General features: G+C 54.5%; 1 protein-coding gene across 1 annotated transcript; it reads right to left on the bottom strand.

Moving 5' to 3' along the window:
• Positions 1-376: 376 nt before the first annotated feature.
• VSIG10L2 (V-set and immunoglobulin domain containing 10 like 2) lies at positions 377-27,333 on the bottom strand. The gene is made up of 11 exons (XM_032770033.2): positions 27,033-27,333; positions 21,160-21,435; positions 20,422-20,697; positions 17,111-17,371; positions 15,555-15,815; positions 12,200-12,490; positions 10,311-10,625; positions 2,400-2,522; positions 1,607-1,631; positions 934-1,061; positions 377-486 (listed from the first exon to the last, which is right to left on the bottom strand). The coding sequence occupies exons 1-11, from the start codon at positions 27,277-27,279 to the stop codon at positions 377-379; spliced, it is 2,313 nt and encodes a 770-aa protein (XP_032625924.2). The 5' UTR covers positions 27,280-27,333.
• Between the last annotated feature and the right edge of the window lie 552 nt (positions 27,334-27,885).

Genomic DNA, 27,885 nt, shown 5'->3' with positions numbered 1-27,885 from the left:
CAGCGATTGCTGGTTTCCCAGGCTCTGTCCCGCCTGCAGAGCTCAGCGCTGGGCACAGAGGAGCGAGTTAAGCCCCACGGGAAAGTGCCACCCTGCTAATCGCTATGGGGTGGGGGAGGGAGAGAAAGGGCCAAAATCCCAGAGGATTCCAAGCCCACGGCGAGGCCTCCTTCTAGGCTGTGCACTGGTACGTTGGCTCCTGCCCTCTGGGGCATCGTACCCAGGGGCCGTTTTCTTCTCAGCCGCACTCTGACAGTCTGGCAATGCCAGTCCCTGAAGGGGCTCTATAAATGCCAGATCCCCTTCCCCTCCCCCTACTGTAGCCCTTCTTGCGGGGCAGGGGTGCTGAATGGGTCTGATGGGGGCCAGCTGGGATTCACGGTGTCGCAGTCACTGTGATTGTGACATTGACCGGAGGGTCATCAGCGGCGAGATCTGGAGCTGGGGGAGCCTCCTGGGTGGATGCAGGGGGCTCTGGGTGACACTCTGCAAAAGAGAAAGACACAGAGCAAATCACTGAAAGCTGGGAGCGCCAGACAGCAAATGGTCCTGGGTGAGCACTCTAAGCATACCAGGGTCCTCCAGGAACACTCCTAGCCCTCCCTAACTGCCTCTGCCCCCCAGTCCCGCCCAGTAGGCCTGCACACTACTGCCATAAACAAGGGAGATAAACCCTCATGCTCCAGGGCACAAGCCAGTCAGTCATTTGCAGGGTCAGGAAGAAAGGTCAGGACAGATTATTACGCAGCTGCCCACTGCTAGCACATTCTGTCACCTCTGATCCTGGTCAGGCAGAACCAAGCACCAGACGCGATGACCAATGATTTATGTGGGAGGCTGCACCTTAGGCAGGCTTACCCTCAAATGCAGGCTAGCTCATGTGCTTAGTTGGGCTCCTCACTGTCGTATCAGCTGAACTTGTGCCCCAGTTACCTGCTGATGCCTCCCCGACCGGGGGGGATGTGCTCCCAAGCTCCCCGCCCGTCTCAGCCTCTGCCACGCCTGCGGCCATCTCAGCGTCTTCTGGCGTGCTGATGTGCTCGTGAGCCTCTGGGCCAGCCCTGGGGACAAGGGGGGGAACGTGCCTAAAACCGTTCCTCACAGACTGCCCAGCAGGCGCCAGGAGTCATGGCAGGAACTGCGCACAGAGCTAGGGAGCCATGGAAACAAGTCCTCGGATGTGTATGAAGGGAGCGTCTGGCCAGCAGCGGGGTGGGGGGAGGAAAGGCAAATTGAGCCATGGGGAAGGAGGTGTGGGGGGTGCCAAGGGAACACTGGGCAGGACTGGGGCTGCCCTCGTGACACGCTGTTTGTCTGGCCAGGCTTTTGGCTCTTGGGAGCAGGTCCATTGATTTCAGTGCAAGTCTGAAGCCTAAGCACCTTTGAGGAGCTGGCCTGGAGCGCCCCATCTCGAGCCCCTGGGGGTACAGCGTCGGGCACCACAGGGCCCCGAGCTATCGGAGCTCCCTCTGGAGGCAGCTTGGGGATAAGAGCGTGATCAGTAGTGTAGTCCCGGGAGGGGAGGGTGGCCGGGGGTGAGCGGCTGTGGGGGGCAAGGGTGTCTGCTCACAGCTGAGGGAGGGGATGGCTGTGCCAGGACACTTACATGCCGAAGATCAGGTTGTGCAGCCCTGGGGAACAACACAAGGAGATAACAGGGTAAGAGCCGTCCTAGCACTAGATCCCAAATCACCACTAACCTGGGGCTCCAACATGAATGTGCTTAACCCAGGCCAGGCCCGGGGCAGTGGCAGGCCCTCTATGCTGAGCAGTGCCAGAGGAAATGTTCACGCACAGCCCTGTGCTGGCAACCCAGCCGTCCCTGCCAGCAGCAGCAAAACCTTTGTGCTGGGCACTCTGGCCACAGGATGAGGAAGTTAATTCACTTTCATACTCATTGACATCGGCTCCTGCACCCGACACCCCAGACTGCGGAGAGGGTTGAGCCATTGGCTCAGGACTGCCAGCTCTCTGCCCTTCTGAGCAGCTCTCAGCCTGACACGCTGTCCATCCTAACCCCCTCTGCCTGACACTCTGTCCTTCCTAACCCACCTCAGCCTGACACGCTGTCCATCCTAACCCACCTCTGTCTGACACTCTGTCCTTCCTAACCCACCTCCGCCTGGCACGCTGTCCATCCTAATCCACCTCTGCCTGGCACACTGTCCTTCCAAGCCCCAGCAGCGCCGCCTGGCACCCTGTCCTTCCTAACCCACCTCTGCCTCCCAGTCTAAAGCGTTCAGGGTGTATCCGTCACTGTAGCACCAGGCACCATCGGCTGGATCCCAGTCTAGCTGTGCTGTGTGGGCATTCCCCATATTCTAGCCCTGTGCTCTCTGCTGCGCCTTCTTCTCCTGATCGGGGCAGCAAGAAGGGGCCCTGGCCTCCCCTGCACTCACGTGGGTTGTTGTCCCGGTTCCGAACGATGTATTGAAATGCCAGCAGAGAAGTGACCGCCGCCACGACCATCCCTGCTACTGCAGCGCCCATCACGGCAGGGTAGGCATTGAAAGGGGGGTCGGCTGGAAGAGAGAGAGCAGGCCAGGGTTCAGTACCACGCAGCTCGAGCTGGGGAACCCTGCACAAAGAGCCTGCTAGAGACAGGGACCTGCTCTCCAGGCGAGGGCCACACAGCCCCCTGTGCAGACCCCTGGCTCCACAGATCTCACCCCTCGTGTATCTCAGAGCAGCTCACAAGGGGTTGTTAACACAGACACACAGGAGTCCCCAGGCTCGGCCAGCAGCAGTGCCCAGAGCTTGCTGTGTGACACAATGCCAAAAGGAGGCAATTGCTGCCACTAACCCTGTCGCACTGTGCGCAGGAGATGCTGTTAACCTCATTGGACGGAGGAGAGACTAAACACACAGTGGCAAAGGGAGCTGACCAAGGCCCCATAGCGAGTCAGCTGCAGAGCAGGGACTATACCCCAGGCATCCTGGACCCCAGGCCTGCACTGTAACCACTGGAGCAAGTTCTAATGGCCCTCCTGGAGTCAGGGCAGCCCCACTCCAAATTGGGGCATTTAAACTCAAATATTTCCTCCTGTTGGAGCTCTGATCTGTTAGGGCCCACCCCCGTCTCACTCGTGGCCTTTGGCTCCGACAGTTGGGGCTAGGGGGCACTGCAAGCTGTTGCCAAGTTTCAGCAACAATTTTCACCACCAAGAACAGCTCCGATCCGGGGCAGACCCAGGGACAGAGTTGATGTGGCTAAGTGGCCACAAGCCCAGCCCAGGTGGCCACCTCTCTCCTAGCTGGTTGATGAGCTCAGCCCTGGTTGGGAGGACGCTCCACTGTGGAGCAGGGAGGGAAGGGGAGGAGAAGGGCTGCAGTGCTGAAGATGGGTCTCTCCATGGGCCAGATTCCACCTGGCGTAAGGTCAGGCCAGTGGCAGATTCCCAGGGTGAACCAGGCCCACCAGCTGTGTCCGAAGCCACATGCTGAAGAAGGGGCTGCCCTGGCTTGGGGCCCCGGCACAATCACAGAGAGGCCTCGGCCAGTGGTGCCCAGCACAGCTCGTTCTGCAGCGGGGGAACACGAGCACAGCAAAGGGAGCAATCAGAACAGCCACTTGGCCTGGTGCCTGCCACAAGAGGAAGATTTCGATTTTGGCTGCAGTTTGTAAGCTCTGTCGGCATGGGCAATGGGTGAACCCCCCTGTCATAAACGGATAGTTAAGAGCTAATAGAACAGAAGTACTTCATGTCTCTTTTGCCTGGAAAGGGTTAACAAGATCAGTGAGCCTGGCAGTCACCTGACCAGAGAACCAATCAAGGAACAGGATACTTTCAAATCTGGAGGGAGGAAGGTTTTTGTGTGTGCTGTTAGTGTTTGGTTGTTGTTCTCTCTGGGTTCTGAGAGTGACCAGACGTGCAACCAGGTTTCTCTCCAATTTCTCCTATACAGGCTCTGATAAGTTCAGAATAGTGAGTACTAGGTGAGAAGGCGAGTTAGACTTATGTTTGTTTTCTTTATTTGCAAATGTGTATTTGGCTGGAAGGCTTTTAATTTGTACTTGTATACTGAGGCTGGGAGGGTATTCCCAGTGTCTATAGCTGAAAGACCGCTGTACCTATTCCATTTTAAATTACAAGATATTTTCTGTTTTTTCTTTCTTTAAATTTAAAAGCTTTCTTGTTAAGAAACCTGATTGTTTTTTTTGTATTCTGGTGAGACCCAGGGGACTGGGTCTGGATTTCACCAGTGAAAATTGGTGGGGAGAAAGAGGGAAGGGGAAGAGAGGCTAATTTCTCTCTGTTTAGAGTTACTTTTCTCTCAGGGAGGGTTGGGGAGGGGGAGAGAGAAAGAAGGGGGGAAGAGTGAATTTTCCTCTTCTGTTTCATAGATTCAAAGGAGTTTGAATCACAGTGATCTTCCAGGGTAACCCAAGGGAGGGGAAGCCGTGGAGAGGCAACGGTTGGGGGAAAGTTTACTTTCCTTGTGTTAGATCCAGAGGTCTGGGTCTTGGGGATTCCCCAGGCAAGGTTTTGGGGGGACCAGAGTGCACCAGGCACTGGAATTCCTGGTTGGTGGCAGCGCTACAAGTACTAAGCTGGTAATTGAGCTTAGAGGAACTCATGCTGGTACCCCATCTTTTGGACGCTAAGGTTCAGAAGGGGGAATTATACCATGACACCCCCTTTGGGGAGGCTAGGTCGCCCCAGGAGCCATCCCTTCTGCTAGAAGCCCTGCTGCCCCACCCCGTCCACCCCCTCACCCGCCAGAGCCCCGAGACCCCCACCCTCCCTCCCATGGCTGGAGGAGTCCCAGCCAAACTGCCCTGAGCCCCGGGCCACTGGCCCAAACTGAGCCTCCGTTGACTTTGGGGGAGAGGGGGAGCGAGGGCGGGGTCTTGGGGGGAAGTGTGGGTGAGGCCACGGCCTGGGTTAGGGGAGGCTTAGCCTCCCCTGGCGTATGATAGCCGCCACCCATGTCCTCTGGGCGGGGCTGATCTTTCTGTGCGTGGCAGGGCCAGCGCTGAGCATTAAACAACCACAACAGAAAACTTTCCACCACTTGTACACTCCCTTCTGAGCAGAGAGATTGGCCCTGATTTAACTGACCCACTGGATCAAATGTGAACACATACAGATGGACAAGAAAATCCACCCATTTCTTCCTTGTTTTTTGTAGAGGGGTCACGTCTAGCGCTGGGAAGGAAGGAGCGGCGTGTGGTTCAGGCGCGGTCCGGAGCCTCATGGGAACCTGCGTTCAGCCCTCAACTCATATGCCCCCTGGTTAATCTGGGCCAAATTTCTTTTTCATTCTACCTCTTACCATCAACATCATTTAAGCCGGGCAGCGCTTTTTTTAACAGCTCCATGGCTGTGCAGCGATCCCCCAGGGATTTGAGAATGGGCTAGCCAGTGTTCACAGTGCTGAGCTGGTCAGGACCCCGGGGTTTTATCCCCAGCTCTGCTACTGAATAGAGGTGTGACCCAGGCTTCCAGTCCCTTTGACAATCTGTGCCTCGGTTTCCCCATCTATACAATGACACTTACCTGCCTGGCAGGGGTGTTGTGTGCCTTAATGTTCAGAAAGTGTTTTGAGTCCCTCCCATGAAAGGCAGCAGAGAAGGCCCAAACACCCTGGTTTTTCCATGTCCATGGATCATTCCCGCCAGTGACATCGGTGAAGATCGGTGCTCAGCTAGTGTCCGCTAGCGGCACCCCTTGGGGAGCTGTTCAGAGAAATGCCCTTGAAGCAGGTTTTAAAATGCGTCTCTGTCTGAAAAGGGCATCACGGGGCTCCATGGCTATTCCCTAAAGGTGCTCGGTGCCCAGGGGAAAAGGGGGTTTGCTGACAACCCTGCCGACTCAGCCTGGGATCTGAGGGTCACACTGAGTTCGCCCTTTCTCACGCGTCAGTCTCTGTATTGGAGGTCCTGCAGGCCACATTGTGACCTCAGCAAGGCCCAGGCCCCCTGACTGGCTGCTCAACTCAACCAATCGGGACACAACGAAGGGGCCTGTTCATGCTGCCCAGGACGGACCACACCTCAGCTGCCTCTCTTGGTGCTGGGCTGGTTCTGCACGGCAGGGCCTTCAGGCCAAGCCAGCTCAGCAGAGCTGTACTCAAGGAGACAGAGGCTATCTTTTTGCTCTATGGGTTGTACAGGACCTAGGACAATGGGGTGCAGTCCATGCTTGGGTTGCCTAGGTATTTTGGTCCCCAAAATCAGCAGATCCAATGCTTGTGCCCACAGGGGGGAGACCTGGTTGAAAAGTTTTCGCTGAGACTTTTTAATTGAAGAAAAATGGCTTCCCAGTGAAAATGGAAATCATTTGGTGAAAATCCCCATTTCCATCAGAAATTGTAGGGCTTTAACTGAAAATGTCAATGCCAAAAACTGAGACTTTTTTGGTTTTTTGATGACTCCATCCCACCCCCTAAAAAACCAACCAAATGTTAAGGAAAAGTTCAGTGAAAACAAACGCTTTTTTTGCTGAAAAATTTTGCAGGGGAAAACAAATCTTTTCCCAGCCAGCAAAGAGAAGGGATCATTTTAGTCATTTTTCAGGCGTGAGTCGCACTTTAAAGAGAAGTCATTTTCCAGGAATTTCAAGGGTATTTTAAGCCAGTCGTATAAATAATGACGCCAAATTGGAGTAGTTTCCTCTGTGAAAATGTGACTCAGAGCATCCTCCCGTTGCATTAGGGTGACCAGATGTCCCAATTTTATAGGGACAGTCCCGATTATGGGTCTTTTTCTTATATAGGCTCCTATTACTTCCCACCCCCTGTCCCAATTTTTCAGATTTGCTTTCTGGTCACCCTATGTCGTATCCCCTATCGGAACAAATGCAGCGTGGATTCTGGTGTGTCGCAGAGATAGCCCCGGTGAGTGAAACCAACCCGAATCGCAGCCAGGGCTAACAATGACAAGTAAACAAGTGAGCAGAGTGACTTCTTGGGGCTGTGCAGTGGGGTGTGCTTCCCTGGGAAGGATAATCCTCTGCAGGAAACCGTGCAATTAGGATAACGAGACGATGAGGAACAGAATTGACAATCACACTGAAGTCATCAGAGATGGGGTCCCCTCCAGACCACACTGCACAGCACCGCCAGGAATCGACACCCACTCCTGGCGACTCATGCATCAGGGTCAGCTGGGGAGATACAGCAGACTGGGACATGCAGGAGGCAAACGGAGAGGCAGGGACAGCAAAAGGAGGCACAGAGGGACCCCAGAAGAGGCGTGGGAAGAGGAAGGAGCAGTGGGAAGGGTTCGTTCTGGTCATGCTGACATCATTTTAGACCTAGCACCCTCTTGCCTTGGGCTTCTTGTTATCCTAGAAAGGAGTTAGGCAGACAGCTACTGAGTTTCACAAGAGTTGAACCATGCAGAAATTTCTCCACACCAGCGCTCCAGTAGGTCATCAGCACTTGGTCAATGAAATCCCACACTAGCAGCATTGCATCATCAGGCCTAACTCTCACTGGGTGATCATGCACACGGGGCGGATCCTGTTGCTAGAGCAGCTCCTTTCCATGGTAACCCTTTCATGGAGGTCACTGTCAGACCCCGGACAGCCCTTTCTAACTAAGCCCATCCAAGGGGCAGGGCAGTTCGGTGACTCCCGGCAGCTGTTACTCCTGCCCTGCAGAGCAGAGCCATGCTCAAGAGACACCCCCTCAGTCTCGATCCAGGACCAGCCAGGGATGTTCACGCTTCCAATCCCTCTTGATGCTGTCCTGAGGAGATGGGGTGTACGGGAGGGACGGGCACTGAATTGCAGCAAAATGTGGCAGATAAGGTGAGGGGGGTGGGCTGATAATGTCCCACTGGTCCCACCTGCCACTTCAGGGAAATCTTTTGCTGGCACAGAAGTGCCCCATGCCCCAAATGGCACCAACAGACCCAGAGGGTGTTCCTTGGGCCTCTGCTCATGAGCCAGCCAGATGACAGCAGTTATCAGAGTCCCTCTCTGGTGGCTGGACTTGGGGTATCTGCACCCAGTACGTTTCTCAGTGGATAAGTCCTGTGGACCTAATAGGGAGGAACTCTCTATTTTCCCGCAGAAATTCCCCTCCAGAATGCAAGAGAAGGTGAAGTCTAGAGCAGTGATAGTCTTCCTCAAACCCCACAGAGAGGCTCAATAAGCCTGTGGACAGAGTGGCATTTCCCATTAAATTCCACATGATTTTCCATAAGTGGAGACCCAAACCAGGCCCCTCTCGCTCCATAACAGCATTTCCAGCAGGAGCCAGGAGAGCTCATTTTGGGTGGAAGCTACTCAGCTCTTTGGCTGTTGGCAGCCAGCTGGAGTTCTCTCGTCAGCACAGAGGTGGGTGTTCTCCTCTATCTCTCAGAGGGGGCCAAGGTGGATTCAGACCTGGTTGGTGATCAGTCTATGCCTGATTGAAACTGTCGAGGCCAGAGCTCCCCACTAATGCACAGGAAGTGAGGGTGGGAAAGGACCATGGCCCAGTGCAAGCACCCTGCCTGCAGTCACAGGAAATGGGCCATGGGGGTACCCAGCTGACTCCCTGCTCTACAGGAAGCAGCAGGAGCGAGATCCACAAAGCTATTTAGACTCCTAACTTCCACTGACAATTTATGAGCCTAAATACCTTTGTTGATCTGAGCCAAGGCGCTCAAGTTCCCAGGTAGCCTGCCCTGAAAGGGGAATGTCTTCCTTACTGTCTCTTCAACACCACACATGAGCACAAATCCCCACAGTTAAGCATCTAATCCACTCTATAATCCAAGATCCCTTTGGTACCCAAAGAAGAGTCCATAAGTTGCCCTTGATTCTGGTATTGTGCCTCCTTCCTGCCTCTCTCAGGGCAGAGAATTCCTGTTCTGCAAATTTGGGATGGGCACTTAGCAGGACTGGCGCAAACCAGGCCTGGCCACTGCATCTCACCAGCGTCTCACCAATGGCTCTAACAGTGCTGCAGAATTTAACCTTCAATTTGGGGACAAATCTGGTTCTGCCTCCCCGTGTCTGCAAAGAAAACTTCGAAGTGTGAATGTGCTGTAGTGTGGTCTGAATGAGTCTGCAGACAGAGAACCCTTGGGTGCCACTATGATCTCACACACTCCAGGAAGTTAGGTGGAACACTTCTGATCAACCGTGAGTGAGAACAGAGTCAGGCCAGTAGCTGTAAAGGAGGTGTGACCTGCTCCTATTGCCTCAGTGTGCTAACTCTGAAACCTAATACTTACAGGCCACTGCTCATCAGTTGATGAAAATGCACTCAGCTTCTCAGATTCTAGGATTGTGATGCTGGGTGGAATTTGAGTACAATGCCTCACTTCTCCCCAAGCTCATAGCTGACCCCGATCCTGAACAAACAGACAAAGTGACTGCCAATGCTCCTCAATCCTGAACTACAGCACCCTCAGCCCTTCCACTCCTGGAATCCTCTGCATTGCACTGCCAATACCCTGCACTCCCAACTCGCAACACCCTTGTCCCAGCCATCTTCCACTGCACCAGTAGGGCCCAGTCTTCAGGTTCTGTGAGCAGTTTTGTTCAGCTCCACTATGAACACTTGAAACATTCCCTGCATGATGTGGCAATGGTAGTTAGTTTTCCAGCACAACATCCCCTGCATCCTGATACAATGACATCATCCCCTGCACCCCAATACAACGCTATCCCCTACATTCCAGTACACCATTCCCTGCATCATAATGCACCATCCCCTACACCCTAATACAACACCCCAGTGCAATCGCACCATCCCCTACACCCCGATACAACACTGTCCCCTACACTCCAGTGCAATCACAACATCCCCTACACCCCAACACAACACCATCCCCAACACCCCAATACAATGACACCATCCACTACATGTCAATGCAATCACACCAATCTATACCCCCACAATCCAACTGTGCTAAAGACCTACTCACCTCTGGCCCAGTCTTGCTTGTGGGGCTCTGTCCAGCCTTGCCAGCTCCACACAGCCCTGTCCTGTTTGCTGTGATTCACACCCAGGGAGGGACATGGCCCTGGGAGCCGGCTGCTTTCCAGGCCTTTCATCCCAATGTGACAAGAATCCTAAAGGGGTTGGGTGAATAAATGGGGCTTGGAAGCTAATCCTGCCTGGTCCTACCCGTCTAGCTGGAACAGGACAGAGATACACCTGCTTTTCGCTACAGCCCAGCATCCTCGCCCCACCTCACTCACACCCCAACAGACCCCCTCCTCCTCCGTCGCCCCACACAGGCCCAGCCCTGGGAGAGGAAGTGGGGTTCTGGACACATGGATGGTGGACAGCCGCTGCAGTAGGGGATCCCCCACTCCAGCCCGCAGAGTGGAGCCCAGCCGGAGTCTGGGGCCTAGTCACTTCACCTGGGGTCTTCCCCTCGGACGGGTGCCCTGTGGTGCGGTGGTTGACAGCCAGGATGCGGAAGGCGTACACCACTGCCGGGTCCAGGCCGCCCACCCTGTGGTCCCGGATGTCAGGTTCTATGTCACTGGCCACCGTCTCCCAGGCCCGGGCTGCCAACCGGGACGGGCCCAGCGAGGATTTCTTTGCTTCTTGCCTTTGGACGACGAAGCCGGTCAGGTTCCCTGAGCCTTGCGTCACCCACTCCAGCTGCACCTCGGTGCGCTGCCGGGTGTACATCAGCTTGCTGATCGTCACGTTGGGGGGCGTCGGGTATTCTGCAGGGGGTAGGGAGCGTGTCAGTGGCGCACCCAGAGAGACAACCTCACCCCTCTGACCCTATGCTGCTCTCTCTCTCTCACACACACACACGCACGCACCCAGAGAGACAACCTCACCCCTCATCTTTCACTCCCGTTCTCATGCACACGCTCCTTTCCTTCCTCTCTTGTTGTATTCAAGGTACAACTGGCCAGTCAGGTAATAAAAGGCTGCACCTGCCTCCCCCACCTGGAGTGAAACCAGCCTCAGCCCAGTCCCCAGAGCCTGGGGTTTGCCAGAGTCCCACATGACCTCACTCTGTCATAGAAACCAAGGGGCTGAATGAAACAGGAACCCCTAGGAGTTCACCCCATGGTCTCTGTGGAGCCCAGGGCTGCATAACGCGTTTGTCCAACCTTCTGAAGTAAATAGGATGAAATTCAATAAGGACAAATGCAAAGTACTCCACTTAGGAAGGAACAATCAGTTGCACACATACAAAATGGGAAATGACTGCCTAGGAAGGGGTACTGTGGAAAGGGATCTGGGGGTCGTAGTGGATCACAACCTACATATGAGTCAACAATGTAATGCAGTTGCAAAAAAAGCAATCTTCGTTCTGGAATGTATTAGCCGGAGTGTTGTAAGCAAGGCATGAGAAGCAATTCTTCTGCTGTACTCCACGGTGATTAGACTTCAACTGGAGTACTGTGTCCAGTTCTGGGCACCACATTTCAGGAAAGATGTGGCCACACTGGAGAAAGTCCAGAGAAGAGCAACAAAAATGATGAAAGGTCTAGAAAACATGACGTGTGAGGAAAGATTGAAAGAAGTGGGTTTGTTTAGTCTGGAGAAGAGTTTTCCAGTACGTAAAAGGTTGTTACAAGGAGGAGGGAGAAAAATGGTTCTCCTTAACCTCTGAGGATAGGACAGGAAGCAATGGGCTTCAATTGCAGCAAGGGCAGTTTAGGACATTAGGAAAAATTTCCTGTCAGGGTAGCTAAGCACCGGAATAAGTTGCTCAGGGAGGTTGTGGAAGCTCCATTGTTGGGGGTTTTTAAGAACAGGTTGGAAAAACTCCTGTCTGGGATGGTCTACATAATACTTAGTCCTGCCTCAGCACAGGGGCTGTTCTGGATGATCTCTCGAGTTCCCTTTCATCCCGCCATTGATATGCTTCTACCAATCCACATTCCGAACAAGCTCATGACTAAACCTCCTGCCCACATATTCCCCAGCACACCCTTACCCTCATCTCCACCCCTGGCCCAGACCCTTCCATCACTTCCCTTCCCTCCACACACCATGCGGGCCCCACCAAACTCCCTACCCACCTCCCCTCCTCCCCACTCCCGGTGGACCCCATCAGACCCCCTCCATCCATTTCCTCTGCCCAAGCCCTTGCTATGGGGCCCCCAGACCTCCTCATCCACTTCTCCTTCTGCCTCCCTACCCCATGGTCCCCGAGACCCTCCCATCCACTTCTTCCCAGCACACTCCTACCTGCTTCCTTCTAAACTCTGCCAAGCCCCTGTTTGTCACCACCCGCTCCTGTGTGGTTCCCATGAGCACCCGCCCTGCCCTGCCGTACTCTTCACGTGGAGCCTGATGGGGATGGTGGCGTTTCCCACGGCATTCATGGCCGCGCAGTGGTAGGTGCCGCTGTCCCTCATCCACTCAGTGTCCCGGATGGTCAGGTTGAACCAGGCATCGCCCTGCTGCAGCCTGTACCTTGCAGCGTCCGGCCGGATCACCTGGTGCTTGTTGTTGAACCAGAACACTTCAGAGCCCAGGTGCGGGCCCTGCAGCGTGCAGGCCAGCTGGACCTCGCTGCCCTCAAACAGCGACACCTCGGTGCGATCGGCTGCCAGCTTGGGAACATCTGTAGAGAGAGAGAGAGACAGGGGGCATTGCAGTGAGAGCGGTGCCCAGACAGGGCACCTCACCCTCAACAGAGCTGGAGTCTGCCCCGTGAGCCCCGCAGGGAGCCTGGGGAGGGGAGTCGGGGTCTGTCCTGTGAGCCCTGCAGAGTGACTCAACTCAGGGAGGGGAACCAGGGTCTATTCCAGCTCATGCATCATCACCAGGCTTGATAACTAATTTGCAGTTCCAGTGCAAGGCCAAATACTGCCCACCACAACCCCTGAGCACCCCTGGTGATGACGGGGGGACTGTACAAGGGTTGCCAAATTTCTTATTGCAGAAAACCAAACACCCTTGCCCAGCCCCTTCCCCAAGGCTTTGCCCCTTCCCCCGAGGCCTTGCCCCCACTCACTCCATTCCCCCTTGCTCTCCCCCACCCTCGTTCACTTGCCTATTTTCACTGGGCTGAGGCAGGGGCCTTGGAGGGGTGTGGGATGCAGGAGGGGGCTCTGGCTAGGGAGGTGGGGGCAAGGGGTTCAGAGGGTGAGAGGCTGGGGGCTTTGAACTGTGGCAGGGGGTTGGGGTGTGGGAGGGGATGAGGGCTCCAGCTGGTGGTGTGAGCTCGGGGGTGGGGCCAGAAATGAGGGGTTCAGAGTGTGGAAGGGGGCTCTGGACTGGGGCAAAAGGTTGGGGTGCAGGGGGGTGATGGCTCTGGCTGGGGGTACAGCATGTCTCTGCGGACCCTTGGCAGAGGCATGGCCAGGTGGTTCTGTGCACTGCTCCCACTTGCAGGCCCTGCCCCTGCAGCTCCCATTGGCCATAGTTCCTGGCCAATGGGATCTGCAGAGCCAGCGCTTGGAATGGCAGTGCACAGACCCCCCCAAGCCACGCTCTTGCCTAGGAGCCGCAGCAAAATGCCAGCCGCTTCTGGGAGCTGCGCAGAGCTACAGCAGACAGGGAGCCTGCCTTAGCCCCGCTGCGCCACCGACTACACTTTTAATGACCCAGTCAGCTGTGCTGACAGGAGCCACCAGGCTCCCGTTGAACACCGGATGCCTGGCAACTCTAGATGGCACAGGTGTCACTGAAGGCAGAGTGAGGACTACTGGCCCCTTGTGAGGAACGCTTTGGGCTGCAAACCAAGTGCTCTGAGTCAGGAATCACCAAGATGGCGGCCATGGGAGCCCACGAGGCCATTCCTACATGCACACAGACCACCCGCCAGGGCTGCCTCCCCTAGCATTTGCGTTGAGTGTGCCTATCATCGGGGCACAGTTCCCCCATCTGCCAGCTCAAGAAGCTTTGTCCTGGAACCCGACTCAGCCCCCTGCTCTGCCTCTTGGGGTGGAGCAGTTGTAGGGGGCAGCCAGAGCTTTTCCCCCTCCCTCGGGAGCAGACCCCATTTTCCCAGGAGGGGTGAGGGAGAGCAGAGAGGGCCCAGCAGCTCAGGGCAGCTCTGTCCCTTCATCCCTCTTCCCTCCCTGTGAGCAGTGGGAGAACTTCTACGCCCTTCTTGCCTTCCTCTCCAGCATCTGGGGTGGGAGGAGGCACAGGGGACTTGCTGCAGCCTCTTCCAGGCCTGGGGAGGGGAGTAAAGAGCCCCCAAAACTGCAGGAGGAGCAGAGCTGTGGCTGGGGCGGAAGGTGAGGCGAGAGGGAGGCAGATGTAATGTCACTTTCAGAGTCCCTCACTTATTTCTGGCCACTTTGAGCACTGAGGCTCGGGATCTGGTGAGGTTTGTCACTCACACAATATTCGCTGTGAGCCAGTGAATGGTGGACATGGCGCCTGGTCCCCACCTGGGGCTCCGACACATGCCTGGTGTCATAAACAGGTAGTTAAAGGTTAATAGAACAGAAGTACTTCATGTCTCTTTTGACTGTAAAGGGTTAACAAGTTCAGTGAGCTTGGCTGTCACCTGACCAGAGAACCAATCAGGGGACAGGATACTTTCAAATCTGGAGGGAGGGAAGTTTCTGTGTGTGCTGTTAGTTTTTGGTTGTTGTTCTCTATGGGGGCTCAGACGGACCAGACGTGCAACCAGGTTTCTCTTCTATCCCTGATACAGGTTCTTAATCGTGCTCAGTGAATAGTGAGTACTAGGTAGATGAGGTGAGTTAGGCTTTGTTTGTTTCTTTATTTCAAATGTGTTTTGGCTGGAAGGAGTTTTTAAAATTGTGTATTGGCTGGAAGGATTTTATTTGTACTGTGTATACTGAGGCTGGGAGGGTTTCCCAGTGTTATAGCGTAAATAGACTCCTGTAACATATTCCTCTTAAATTTACAAAGATAATTTTTACTGTTTTTCTCTCTTTAATTAAAAGCTTTTCTTGTTTAAGAACCTGATTGTTTTTGTATTCTGGTGTGAGACCCCAGGGGACTGGGTCTGGATCCACCAGGGAATTGGTGGGGAGAAAGGAGGGAAGGGGGAGAGAAAGGCTAATTTATCTGTGTTAGGATTACTGTCTCTCTCAGGGAGAGTCTGGGAGGGGGAAAGAGAAGGAGAGGGGGAAAGTGCATTTTCCTCTCTGTTTAAGATTCAAGGAGTTTGAATCATAGTGATCTTCCAGCGTAACCCAGGGAGGGGAAGCCTGGGAGAGGCAATGGTGAGGGAAAGGGTTTACTCTCCTTGTGTTAAGATCCAGAGGTTCTGGGTCTTGGGGGGTCCCTGGGCAAGGTTTTAGGGGGACCAGAGTGTACCAGGCACTGGAATTCCTGGTTGGTGGCAGCGCTACAAGTACTAAGCTGGTAATTGAGCTTAGAGGAATTCATGCTGGTACCCCATCTTTTGGATACTAAGGTTTAGAGTGGGAAATTATACCATGACACCTGAGGACGCTCTTCAGCCAACTGTCCTCAAGAGTGTTCATGAGCCAGATCCTGCCTGGATTTTCCCTGTTTCTGGCCTGCACGGGGGTCATTCCAGCCAAGCCATGAAGCTGTGGAATCTGCCTCTCGGTCAGAGCCCCAGGAACTGCAGAACTGGTGCCACATCCCACCCGCACTCCCCACACTTGCTTTGCCAGCAGTTACATGGCCCACAAGTCCCTGCGGCCCCACCGGGTGGCAGCCGGCCTGCTTACCCAGCCGGACAAGGCACTCCGTGGCTCTGGCCTGCAGCGGGTGGGCTGCGATGCACGTGAACTCCTTGCCCCCAAGGGTGCTGTTGGACTGCATGACATAGATGTTGCTGGATGGTTTCAAGCCACCCAGCACGCGGTTCCTCCAGTCTCTCCACCAGAGTGTGACACGGGGCAGGCCACCTGCCCAGTCGCAGGACAGCATGAGGAACTCGTTCTGCTTCGTAGCTATGGCAGAACAGGTGGGGTTCCCCACGGGGACCCCTGGGGGACAGAGACAGCATCTTAGAGACAAGCATCCCTGCCCACATCTCACCTGGTGGAGATGCTGCACATCCCATCATGCGTGTCCCCAGGTCTCTGCTCTCCCCACATAAACTGGGAAAAGTTGGGTGTTTCCAAATGCCCCAAAGGTCACTTTTTGCCCCAGAACCTCTGACATACAAGCTCTGGGCCTCATGCAGTAAATACCCCAGTGAACCAGCACTCGCTGGCCCTGGGGGGAGCTCCATGGACTTACGTCTGTGTGAGTAAGAGGAGAATCAGGCCTAAAGCTGTGACAGTTGCCAAGACACCAAAGTCTCAGCCAGATGCATGTGGGAAAGGGTTCTTAAAAATCCATGCCCAAGCGGCCATGCTAAGGTACAGTCCCACAGGTTCTCCAGCCCGTTACCGTTATCTCTACTGAGGGACTAGACCAGACCATGAAGGAACAAGGAGAAAACATGCCAACATCCCTAACATTCCTCCACACCCCTGGAGACCTCCCTGCACCTCCCATGGGAGTCCTGAACCCCTGAGTGCTGGGCTAGCTTGCTGACCACAGCACTCTCTGGGGTTTGCACCACCTGTGTCTGCTTCCACAGGACCAGCACGGCCTGCCAGGCCCATCATCTTAGTCAGGCACAAGCGACCCTTGGATATTTATGTCATGATGCTGGGTTGGTTCATCATGATGGGATGGGATGAGCGACATCATCCCATTGAGTAAAGCCGTCGCTGGGACATGATGTGACCGCGATGGGGTTTTGCAGGCTCTGGAAGTGATTTCATGGCCTACAGGCACCTCACAAACAAAACCCCTCCAGAGTGAAGTGGTTCTGGAATACAGGTGAGCCTGGAAAGTTAGACTCGTGGCTGCACAGGTTCCTGACGTTGCAGCCATCTCGCCTGTAGGATCAGCGTTTGCACTGAGGGCATCAGCACCTTATTCCTCTTTCTGCTCTGGGAATGAAAGCCAGAGCAAGGCAAGCTCCTACGCAAGTCACCTTCACTAGCCATGTCACAGCGCTGCAGCCATGCAGTACCCATGTAGTTCCCTGTTGCCAGATGAATGGTGCCATCTGCTCAGGCTCCTGGAGCCCTGAATGTCCACTTGAGGCCTTACAGTAAGCAAGGAGGAACTGCGCCCTTGTTAGGAGAGCTGCTTTCTACAGCGTCAGCCTTGTTTCTACCTGCCAGCTGGAGACCAAGCTGGTGTGGGTTCTCACGGGGCAGAGCACAGGACCTGGTGTTTCTATTCCTGGGTGGCTCTGATGGGGCAGTGTGAGGGTACTTACACGCAGTGGTGGTGCAGACAGCATCCTCTCTGAGCGCTGAGTGGGAGGCCAGGCAGGTGTACGAGCTGCCGTTCTGGACGTCCACCCCTCGCTGAATTCTGGTAGCATTGGAGTAGGACGCCGCAGCGTCTGCTTCCCAGCCGGCTCTCACCCAACGCAGCTGTGCTGGGGGGAACCCGCCAGGCCACAAACACTGCAGAGCAATGTCCCGGAAATTGGCAGCAGGGACTGGTGTGCAGCTGGGCTTCCCCTCGGGCAGATCTGTGCGTGGGGCAAAGATTGTATCAACAGCAAGAGCAGTTAGCAACACCGGGAAGAACACAAGGCCTGCTGCCTGGGGCTGTCATGCGCAGGAGATGCACTGGGGCCAGGGAGCCAGGTACCACAGGGCAGATCTGCCCGTGTGGCTCTGTGGGCTTGTCATAAACAGATAGTAGAAGTTAATAGCACAGAGGTACTTTATATCTCTTTTGACTGTAAAGGGTTAACAAGTTCAGTAAGCCTGGCTGTCACCTGACCAGAGGACCAATCAGGGGACAGGATACTTTCAAATCTGGAGGGAGGGAAGTTTTTGTGTGTGCTGTTAGTGTTTGGTTTTTGTTCACTCAGAGGGACCAGAAGTGCAACCAGGTTTCTCTCCAATCTCCGTGATACAGGCTCTTATAAGTTCAGAATAGTAAGTACTAAGTAGATAAGGTGAGTTAGGCTTATGTTTGTTTTCTTTATTTGCAAATGTGTATTTGGCTGGAAGGAGTTCAAATTTGTATTTTGCTGAAAGGATTTTAATTTGTACTTGAATACTTAGGCTGGGAGGGTATTCCCCGTGTCTATAGCTGGAAGACCCTGTAACATATTCCATCTTAAATTTACAAAGATAATTTTTACTTTTTTTCTTTCTTTAATTAAAAGCTTTTCTTGTTTAAGAACCTGATTGTTTTATTCTGGTGTGAGACCCCAGGGGACAGGGTCTGGATTCACCAGCGAATTGGTGGAGAGAGAAGGAGGGGGGAAGGTGAATTTTCCTCTCTGTTTAAAGATTCAAGGAGTTTAAATCACAGTGATCTTCCAGGATAACCCAGGGAGGGGAAGCCTGGGAGAGGCAACAGTGTGGGAAAGGGTTTACTTTCCTTGTGTTAAGATCCAGAGGGTCTGGGTCTTGGGGGTCCCCGGGCAAGGTTTTGGGGGGACCAGAGTGTACCAGGCACTGGAATTCCTGTTTGGTGGCAGCGCTACAAGTTCTAAGCTCGTAATTAAGCTTAGAGGAATTCATGCTGGTACCCCATCTTGTGGATGCTAAGGTTCAGAGTGGGGATTTATCCCATGACAGGGCTCTTCCCAATGGGGCCAGCTCCCTGGCGAAGCGCTGTAGGAGCACGGGAGAGGAGCAGGGAGAGCACAGGGTACTCGTTGGCCTGCGACGTGGGTTTGGATCGCTGAGCCCAAGATGTGCTGGGCGGGCCCTGGCTGCCATCAGTGCTAAGGTGGGAATGTGAGGAGCAAGAGCAGCGGATGGAGAGCAGAGGTCGAGTTCCCTTGGGTACGTTGCTGTCCCTCTGGTACCATGAGACTGCTCCTCAGCAAGGCGCCTGAGCCAGCGCCAGTGTGAGGGAGGGGCAGGGCAGGCGTGTGGCCCCTCTTCTGTAAAGGCTGCCCCCTCACTGGAATGGTGGTTTGTACCCTAGGGGGGGTAGCTGTGGCCTCAATGCAGTGACACCCAGGATCTTTGGAGCTTGCAGAGGGCAGAAAGCAGCAAGCTGAGGACTGACAGCGACCCAGCAGCTCTGAGACGCTCTGGCACACCGGGGACAGGACAGCCAACCAGCGGCTCTGAGATGCTCTGGTGTGCCGGGCATGGAACAGCCACCCAGCGGCTCTGAGATGCTCTGGTGTGCTGGGGATGGGACTGCAACCCAGCGGCTCTGAGACACTCTGGTGTGCCGGGGATGAAACAGCGACCCAGTGACTCTGAGACGCTCTGGTGTGCCGGGGATGGGACAGCAACCCAGCGGCTCTGAGATGCTCTGGAGTGCCAGGGATGGGACAGCAACCTAGTGGCTCTGAGTCACTCTGATGCACTGGGGACAGTCCGCAAGATGTCTGCCCCGCTGTGCGGAGCCAGAGATATTTGGACACAGTGTGACCTGACGCTGATTTTTCAGTCAGGTGCCAGCTTTGCAAGTGTCGCAGTTTCAGTGCCAGTTGTTGACTAGAGTCAACCCCTCTCCCAGCTGCCACAACCCTCCAGCACCCTCACCCCCTCGAGTGACGCTTTCCAGCTGCTGGAATCCACCCAGTCCCTCTGACCAGTCCTTCCAGCTCGCTGATCTGCCCAAATCCCCCTGCTCATCTTGTGATAAGCCCCCAACCCACCTGCCAAGATCCCCATGACAGTTCCTCCATCCCAGCCTCCCCAGCTGCCAGCATCCCCCCCATCAATATCTTGGAACGTGTCCAGTGGCCTCTCCCAGAAATCTGGCCCCTTGAATGGCTGGCTTTTCTTGGAAAGGGTTTGGAGGGCTTGACACCTGGTCTAAATGAAGGGGGAGCAGGTGGATGTTGCAAGGAACAAAGCTATCGGCTCAGGGGCCTCAGGATTTAGCAGAGAATTCTGCTTTCTTAGGCATTTCCGCTCCCTGGTCGCTGTCATCACTAGGCCCAGTGTCTCTCCCAGAAGCTCATTCTCCAGGCCCTCGTGCACCACTGCACAGCAGCCTAAGCTGGAGATCCAAACCAAGTGGAAGCATGCGCCCAGATGTTTACTGCTGTGCTTGCCACGGCTGTGAGCAAACACTCTCTCTTTGTGATCATCTGCTAGACGACCTGCCTCTGGATCACTTACACACCCCGTCTCTGATCCCCCATAGCCCCGCCGGCCCAGCTGGAGGAGCCCAACCAGAAAGAACACAACAGCTGCCTTAGGCCACACACACCATCGATCTCACAACACTGCCCCCCTTCCATCCCAAGGTGCTAAGCCCTGAATGATAGTGGTCCTGAGGAAGAGGCTATTCTGCTCTCACAAAGGTTGGGTCCCTGCTTGGTCTGGATCATTCGGAAGCAACAGAGGTGGAAACCTCTCCATTCTTCTCATGAGACTTAAACTGCCTACTCTCAAGCTTGAAGAGCTCTTCCCTAGCTTCCCTGGTACCTCTTGAGCTAATGGGTGACCATGAGAATCAAAGAAGGGAAGTAAGGGAGGGAAATGCAGAGGACAGAGAAGATGGGACCAGAAGGGGGATGCCGCTGCACATGTCAGAGAGAACGCATACCCAGATGGCCGCGTGCCCAGCCATGGGGAGGGACGCACTTACAGTAGACAGTGAGGATGATGGTGGTCTGAGTGCGCGTATTGAGGAGTGTGTTTTGGGCCAGGCAGGTGTAGGTGCCCGTCTGAGTCCGGGAGATCTTGGCTATCACATACTTCTGACCAGAGTAGATCTGGGAGCTGTTGTAAAACCAGAAGTAGTGGCTGGGCGGGTTGGAAGGGGCCAGGCAGGTCAGAATCACCTCCTCCTGCTCGTTAGCTGAGAAGCCATTCTGGTTAATAGCAAACGGCTCAACGGTGATCACGGGTTCATCAGGGCCATCTGCAGAATGAAGTAGGAGGTGGTTAGCACCTGGCTGATGGCAGGAAGGGGAGAGGCTCTGTTCAGTGACCGTCTCGCAGCTAGATCATTTATCTGAATCTTTTTGGTCCAGGAATAGGACGTGGGGCTCTGTAGCCCGGGAATGGCGGGGGGGTCCGCTCTGACCCCCTAATGCTGGGGGCAGGGATGGGGTTATGACCCCCAAAGTGGTTGCCAGCAGTTGTTTTCTGGGGGGATCATAATCTTATTTCCATTCCAAATCCTCGGTCCTTGTCAGACACCGGGGCAGCTGGGCTGCTGCTTGGGCCATGTGCCCAGGGGTGCCTGGGAAGGCAGCACAAAGGATTCTGGCCTTGGTAGGGGTTACGGGCACTCAGCAGCTGGCAGGATCGGGCCTGGAGGGGGACTTGTGACAGCAAAGCCGAGGGGCAGGACATTTGCTCCTGTCTGCAGGTCACCTACAAATGACGTCGAGATACATCCTGTCGCTGGTCTGGCTGTTGACCTCGTTGTGGGCAGTGCAGGCGTACCAGCCCATGTGAGTCCGGTTAGCCGCCGTCAGGTTCAGCAGCCCGCCGGCAGCTTCCGCAACAGCCACCGCACCCTCCCTGTTGGTGTGGCGGTGCCAGGAGTACTCGATGGGGGGCGTCCCCTCCTTCACCGCACACGTCATCGTCACCACCGTGCCTTCCAGCGGCGTAGAGTCGGTCATCTGCAGGAAGGGCTTCGGAACGGGAACTAGGGGAGACCAAACATACAGCTCGAATGTGAGCTCACCTGCTGCAGCCTCTTCGGATGCACTCTGCCCCGTTCCCCATTCAATCCACTCGAAACCGCCCCATTCCAGCCCTCGTCACCATGCCCCCATCCTCATGCTCTCCATCTAGCTGGCTCCAGTCCCATCTCAGCCAAGCCATTCCTTCCATACTAATCCTTTCCATTATGACCTGCTCCGTTCTTTTCCAAGCCAGCCCTTGCTATTAGAAGCTCGTCCATTACACTCCCAAGCGTGTGATTTTTCTGCTGTGCCCTTCAGACCCACTCTAACGAATTGCTAGAGACAGAGAGAAGGTTCTAGGGAGCCATAAAGCGGCGGGGTCGGTCAGCCCCCCACCATGGAAGCTGCTCCCAATGCAGCATTGTCTGGGATGATCATTCAGCATAGACGGCAGATCAGAGGGAGGTGGGGCAGCAGGAGGGGGCTGGACAGTCCTGCAGAGAAAGGCTCTGGGGGGTACAGAGACAGCTGAGGCAGGACGGGGTGGGGGGGAGGTCAGAGGGGCCAGGGAGCCATGAGTTGCTGGGGGAAGGAGGCAGTGGGAGGTCGGACAGGTGATGGGGAGAGGGAAGAAGATTAAGGCTTCCCAGCCGCCCACTGTTTTTGAAGGATTGAACTGGAGGCAGCGAGCGTCCAGGCCCTGGTGCTGATGAGCTGGGGTGCAGGGCCAGGCAGGCCATCTGCAGCACTTGCCCTCCGAAGCCTGCTGGAGCCCAGAGTCTACAGGGGAGCTGCCCGGATGGTTCTTCACAGAGCCAGGAGAGGGCCAGGCCAGCTCCCAGCCCCAGAGCCAGCTGGCTGCCCTCCATAGAGATGGAGCTAGCAGGGCACTGGGACCTGACCAGGCATGCTGGGGATGGGGGAGTACATGGGGAAGGCATTTCCTGGATCAGACCACGGCTTCCTTCCCCAACCTGAGGGGGCAGCAGGGGCGGAAGGGCAGCTCTCCCCTGGCCCCCCTCTGGGAAAGGGGGAGAGCAATCCCTCTCATCCTGCCCTGTCAAGATGTGTGCTGGGCACCGGAGCACTGTGCCACTGATGGTGCCCTCTCAGAATCTCGCTCTGACCCCTTGACCCAGGGGGAGAACTGTACAGGGTCCAGCAAACCCCCGTGACCTGGCTGCCGGGCTCTGCATGGCGCCAGGTACCAGAGTCCTCCGCTGACTGACTGGTGCACCAGGAGGGAGAGCCAATGCCCATTGACATCAGTGAAAGCTCTGGGTCAGGGGAGGGGAGAGCTGGGTTTGGAGATAAATGCCCTGAGTTCTTCTTCTAACAAACAGCCGGTGCCTGCCAGTAGTGGCCCCGAGACCAGCAGTAACTCTCCTGTCAGTAGGGATGTCTGGATCCAGATGTTAGTCTATGCCCCTCCAGGGCCTGGATTCTCCACTGCTTTGCACTTGCTGGAGCCATTTACAGTGGTGCCGAGCAAGAGTGAAGTGGGTACAAAAGGCTCTGTCATAAACAGATAAGTAAGAGTTAATAGAACAGAAGTACTTCATATCTCTTTTGCCTGTAAAGGGTTAAAAAGATCAGTGAGCCTGGCTGTCACTTGACCAGAGGGCCAATCAGGGGACAGGATACTTTCAAATTTTGAGGGAGGGAAGTTTTTGTGTGTGTGCTGTTAGTTTTTGGTTGTTGTTCTCTCTGGGGGCTCAGAGGGACTAGATGTGCAACCAGGTTTCTCTCCAATCTCTTCGATACAAGCTCTTCTAAGTTCAAAATAGTGAGTACTAGGTAGATAAGGCGAGTTAGGCTTATGTTTGCTTTCTTTATTTGCAAATATGTATTTGGCTGGGAGGAGTTTAAATGTGTATTTGGCTGGAAGGATTTTAATTTGTACTTGTATACTTAGGCTGGGAGGGTATTCCCAGTGTCTATAGCTGAAAGACCCTGTAACGTATTCCATCTTAAATATACAAAGATAATTTTTACTTTTTTTCTTTCTTTAATTAAAAGCTTTTCTTGTTTAAGAACCTGATTGTTTTTTTATTCTGGTGTGAGATCCCAGGGGGCTGGGTCTGGTTCCACCAGGGAACTGGTGGGGAGAAAGAGGCTAATTTCTCTCTATGTTAGGATTACTGTCTCTCTCGGGGAGAGAGAAGGAGTGGGGGAAGGTGCATTTTCCTCTCTGTTTAAGATTCAATGAGTTTGAATCACAGTGATCTTCCAGTGTAACCCAGGGATGGGAAGCCTGGGAGAGGCAACAGTGAGGGAAAGGGTTTACTTTCCTTGTGTTAAGATCCAGAGGGTCTGGGTCTTGGGGTTCCCCGGGTAAGGTTTTGGGGGGACCAGAGTGTACCAGGCACTGGAATTCCTGTTTGGTGGCAGCGCTACAAGTTCTAAGCTGGTAATTAAGCTTAGAGGAATTCATGCTGGTACCCCGTCTTTTGGACGCTAAGGTTCAGAGTGGGGATTTATACCATGACAGGCTCCCTGATCAGAATTCTCCATTTACTCCCGGGGCAGCGGCCTGTTCCCACAGTGCACACATGTATCTGTGCTGGGGACATGGCTGCCCTAGGTGAGTCTGTTGATGACTAACTCTGGTGGCCCTGCCAGGTACCACAGGAATCCAGTGGCTGGCTGCTGTGATGCCATCTCTCATGATTTTATTATAAGCCTGATGATATTTGGTGTTTTTCTTAAAGCCCCAGCTCGTGGAGTCAGGAGATGACATGAGCTTCTCAGCTGGCATGAAAAAAAGTAAGTGGCTGTGGAGAAAAGTGCGTAAATGTGACCCAAGGCAGCCAAAAAGTTCCCCCAAAAGCATCAAAATGGCATATTTTTTATAAATCTCATGATTTTAAAGCCATTCTCATGAATTTGGGGGGCACCTAACTCATGACTTTTGACCTCATAGAGTGTGCCTGGCCAGTGGACTCTCAGCCCCTTGGTTTTACAGAGCAGCCCAGAGGAGCAGTGTCCACCCCAGAGCCATCGGCGCTGCAGGCTGGGAACCATTCGAGAGAGAGCACTTGTTGTGTCACTGCGAGTGACTGTCTTGCTGGAGCCAGCCTCTGTCACTTGGCACGGCTGTCTCAGAGACACTTGCACATGTGCCTCTGTTCTTGGCTGCTGCAGGCACTCTGTGATGCTGCACTCGATTGATTCTGTGCCCAGGGCAGATTGAAAACCTCTGCACGGTTCGGATCAGAGGGGACCCGGGGGGAGGGAGCACCCCGCCACCACCATTAAAATGTGCCGCTTCAGCCAACAGAGCCGTGTGTGGCCTCTGCTTTTTGGTGCCCAACTCGACACACCCATGGCCTGATTCTCAGAGCTGCTCGGCATCCACAATCCCAAATGGAGTGGTAGGAGCTGCAGGGGCTCTCCTCTGTTGTAATGCCTGTAAGAACCTGATAACCAGCTGAGCCCACGGCCGGTCATGCTAGCCAATATTGCCTCCTTTCTCTCCCCATCCATCTGTCTGTGGCCACCTACTTCTTGTCTTAGTCTTAGATGGTAAGCTCTTTGGGGTGGGGACTGTCTTTCTGTTCTGTGCTTGTACAGCACCTAGCGCCATGGGGCTCTGGACCATGAGCAGGGCTCCTTGGTGCCACCACAGCAATAAATAACTGAAGCACCCCAAATCAGAGGCTAATACTGAAAATGTTGGCGCTAACCTCCCCCCCGCCTCAGTTTCCCCATATGTAAATGAGAATAGTTATCCTCAACCTCCTTATCAGGGCAAGCTCAGTTCACTGACACCTAAAGTGCTCTACGGTACTCCCAGGGCAGGCGCCAGACAAATGCCAGGTGTTAGAATTCCTAGAACAGGTTGCTATTCCCAGGAAGTTTATTCAGAGAGTTTTCCTACCAGCCAATGAGTAAATAATCCTCCTCTACGGAGCAGGCAATGAATTGTTCACAAACGTGTCCCATCCCTCAGTCAATGAATTATTAGTGAGTCATTTTCCCAGCTCTGCCTTGTTGCCATGTTTGGTTTTGCTCTGGAATTACAGACTCAGAAACCCCAAATCTCTCCCTTTTTATATCTCCAGTGATTGTGGTAAGGATGCTAACAGCACCTGGCTCACATGGCTTTGATGTGAGCTGGAATAAACACCTGATGGGACTGAAATTCTTTGGCTTTTGATATACAGGAGGTCCACCTAGGGGATCTAATCAGTCTCTTCTGGCCTCAAACTCTGAATGAATCTATGAAATGTTCTGCCTTTATGAGAGTATGCAGCTAATACTGAAGAGAAAGCTAAGAGGCTTTGATCCCTGGATAGATGACAGCTCTTCCATCGGCAGCGAGCCCCTGCGCTCTGGAGTTCATGGACATACCAGCAGGAAGTGGCTGCCCGGCATTGAGTGACAGTCTTCAGGAAGAAAATCTCCCAGTAACCAAGAAGTATTTGCCAGTCTATCCATCTCCAGCCAGCAGAGCACATGTGAACAGACACACTGCATGGAGAGGAGCTGAGAACCGCTGGGTATCCCAGGAAAGGTGGAATATACACTCCTCACGGGTCTGGATGAAAATCTCCGACAGTAACCCCGCTAGCAGGAATACTGGGATTCAGCCACAATGTTGCAGCTCCACCCACAACTCCAGCTGGATTTCAAGAGGTCTAAGTGCGCCTGCTTAGATTGCTGAGCAGAACGTCTGCTTTGCTTTGCACCTGCTTGCGTGATGATGCAGAATGTGACTGCAGCGTGGCCGTGTAGGACACCACTCTGCTCAGAAGGATGCCTGGGGATGTCCCTCTCTCCCTGGCAGTCTCTAGCCAGGTGAGATCCAGGCACAGAGGGCACGCAGAACGCCAGGTCCCAGAGCTGAGAATGCCATTGTGCCCGCAGATTTGTGCTGTTGTAGTTAAGGTCAGTAAAGCTGGGCAGGCAGCCCTGCCATCTCACTCACTCCCCTCACACAACCCTGTGCCGAAGGGCTCTCTTCAGGTTGCTCCTGACTGAGGGGAATGTTGGCCATGCTACATAAGGCCTTGTAGCACTGGGTCCCCAGGAGAGGAGCCTCCAGAAGGAAGCAGAGGAAGTCCTATTTTTGGAGGCACTAAGAACTAAGCTTTTTGGGGCAAGGACTGCCTGTTTGTTCGGTGTTTGTACAGCACCTAGCACAGAAGTGCCTGGTCCTAGGCACTACTGCAATATAATAAGGACAGGCTGGGTTAGGTGGTGGGGAACATATTGCAGGGGACATCTTGGGAGGGTGGAACAGCTGGGACCAAATGGGTCTCTTCCGTCTCCCATCATCTTTGCAGGCAGCACCATTTCAAGGGCAGCTTCACCTGCAGGGATACAAGGCACAGACGTGTGGGGGTGCATGTGCAGTGATTGGAGGAGATTGTTGGGCGTCAGGGCCCCTGGATTCTAGTCCCACCCTGGGTGTGCCCCACTTCCCCTCCCTCTGCCTCATTTTGCCTGCTGCAGTTGCACCCCACCTTGGTGGCGTGGGTCTGCAAGTGTTGTAACAGGGCACTGCAGAAGGGAGCACAGTAGGACTGTGGCTTAGGGTTGGGGGACCCTGACTGGTGCCTCCGTATACCTGTTCAGAGAGTCCCAGAGGTGACGCGGCCTCCACGCTACCTACCCAGCACGACCAGCTCTATGTAGAAGTAGCCAGCTTTGATCTCGCCATCCTCCTCGAACATCGCCTGGCACATGAAGCGCCCTTGGGCAGCCGTCTGCAGGTCGCTCACTTCCAGGGTGCCATTCCTCAGGCTCACCTGCCCCAGGGCCACAGAAGCCTTCTCCACCTTGGACTCTATCCCATTGCTGATGGCAACGGCCCTGGGCACCAACGAGCCCCGCTTGGTGAAGCTCCAGAAAACCACCATGGGCGCTACCACGTCGCCGCACGCCAGCTGCACGGACCGATGCCGCACCCCTCGCACGGTCTGCTCCTCGTACTTCGCATCACCCAGGGGGAGTAGCTGAGCTGCGGTGAACGAGAGAGGAAGGGTGGGCCAGGGGTTAGAGCAGCAGCAGCTTGCTGCTCGGGAGACCGGGGCTCAGTTCCCTATGCCGGCACAGGCTCTTCGTGCATCACTTCCCCTCTGCTCCATGGGGATACAGCACTGTCTGTGTTGTGGGGACGGTGGGAAGGTGCTGGTAATAGGTGCTGAAGACAGCATAAGAGCAGTGTCCCCTGGAGCTCTAGGGAGCTGCCCCCAGGGTCAGCAGGTTTTGCCCAAGGGATAGAATTTAAAAGTTTTCCCTTAACACTCATTTTGTGTTCTCCTAGCGGGCGAGAGCCTGGAAACACACAGCTACGGAAAAGGAAGGACCAAAGGCCAGATCCACAAAGGGAATTGGGGCCACTGGTGTCCCAGAAAGAGCCTATTTGACACGGTGCAGTCACAGAGCGGCAGTTGGTGCTCCAGCTCCAACCCTTCCATGTTTACACTTGGAGGGCATTCAGGGCTGGCCCTGTAGGGTGTCAT

Source organism: Chelonoidis abingdonii, chromosome 18 (genome assembly GCF_003597395.2).
Source record: "Chelonoidis abingdonii isolate Lonesome George chromosome 18, CheloAbing_2.0, whole genome shotgun sequence".
Taxonomy (NCBI): domain Eukaryota; kingdom Metazoa; phylum Chordata; order Testudines; family Testudinidae; genus Chelonoidis; species Chelonoidis abingdonii.
This window is presented reverse-complemented; position numbering and strand designations above follow the sequence as displayed.

Excerpts from the sequence above, each read along its gene's own strand:
- VSIG10L2 (XM_032770033.2), bottom strand. The coding sequence starts at position 27,279 with ATGGTGGTTTTCTGGAGCTTCACCAAGCGGGGCTCGTTGGTGCCCAGG. Across the intron at positions 20,698-21,159 it reads GATGTATCTCGACGTCATTT|ATGGCCCTGATGAACCCGTG; the intron begins GTAGGTGACCTG and ends TTCATTCTGCAG. Across the intron at positions 10,626-12,199 it reads CATCAGGCTCCACGTGAAGA|AATACCCGACGCCCCCCAAC; the intron begins GTACGGCAGGGC and ends TACCCCCTGCAG.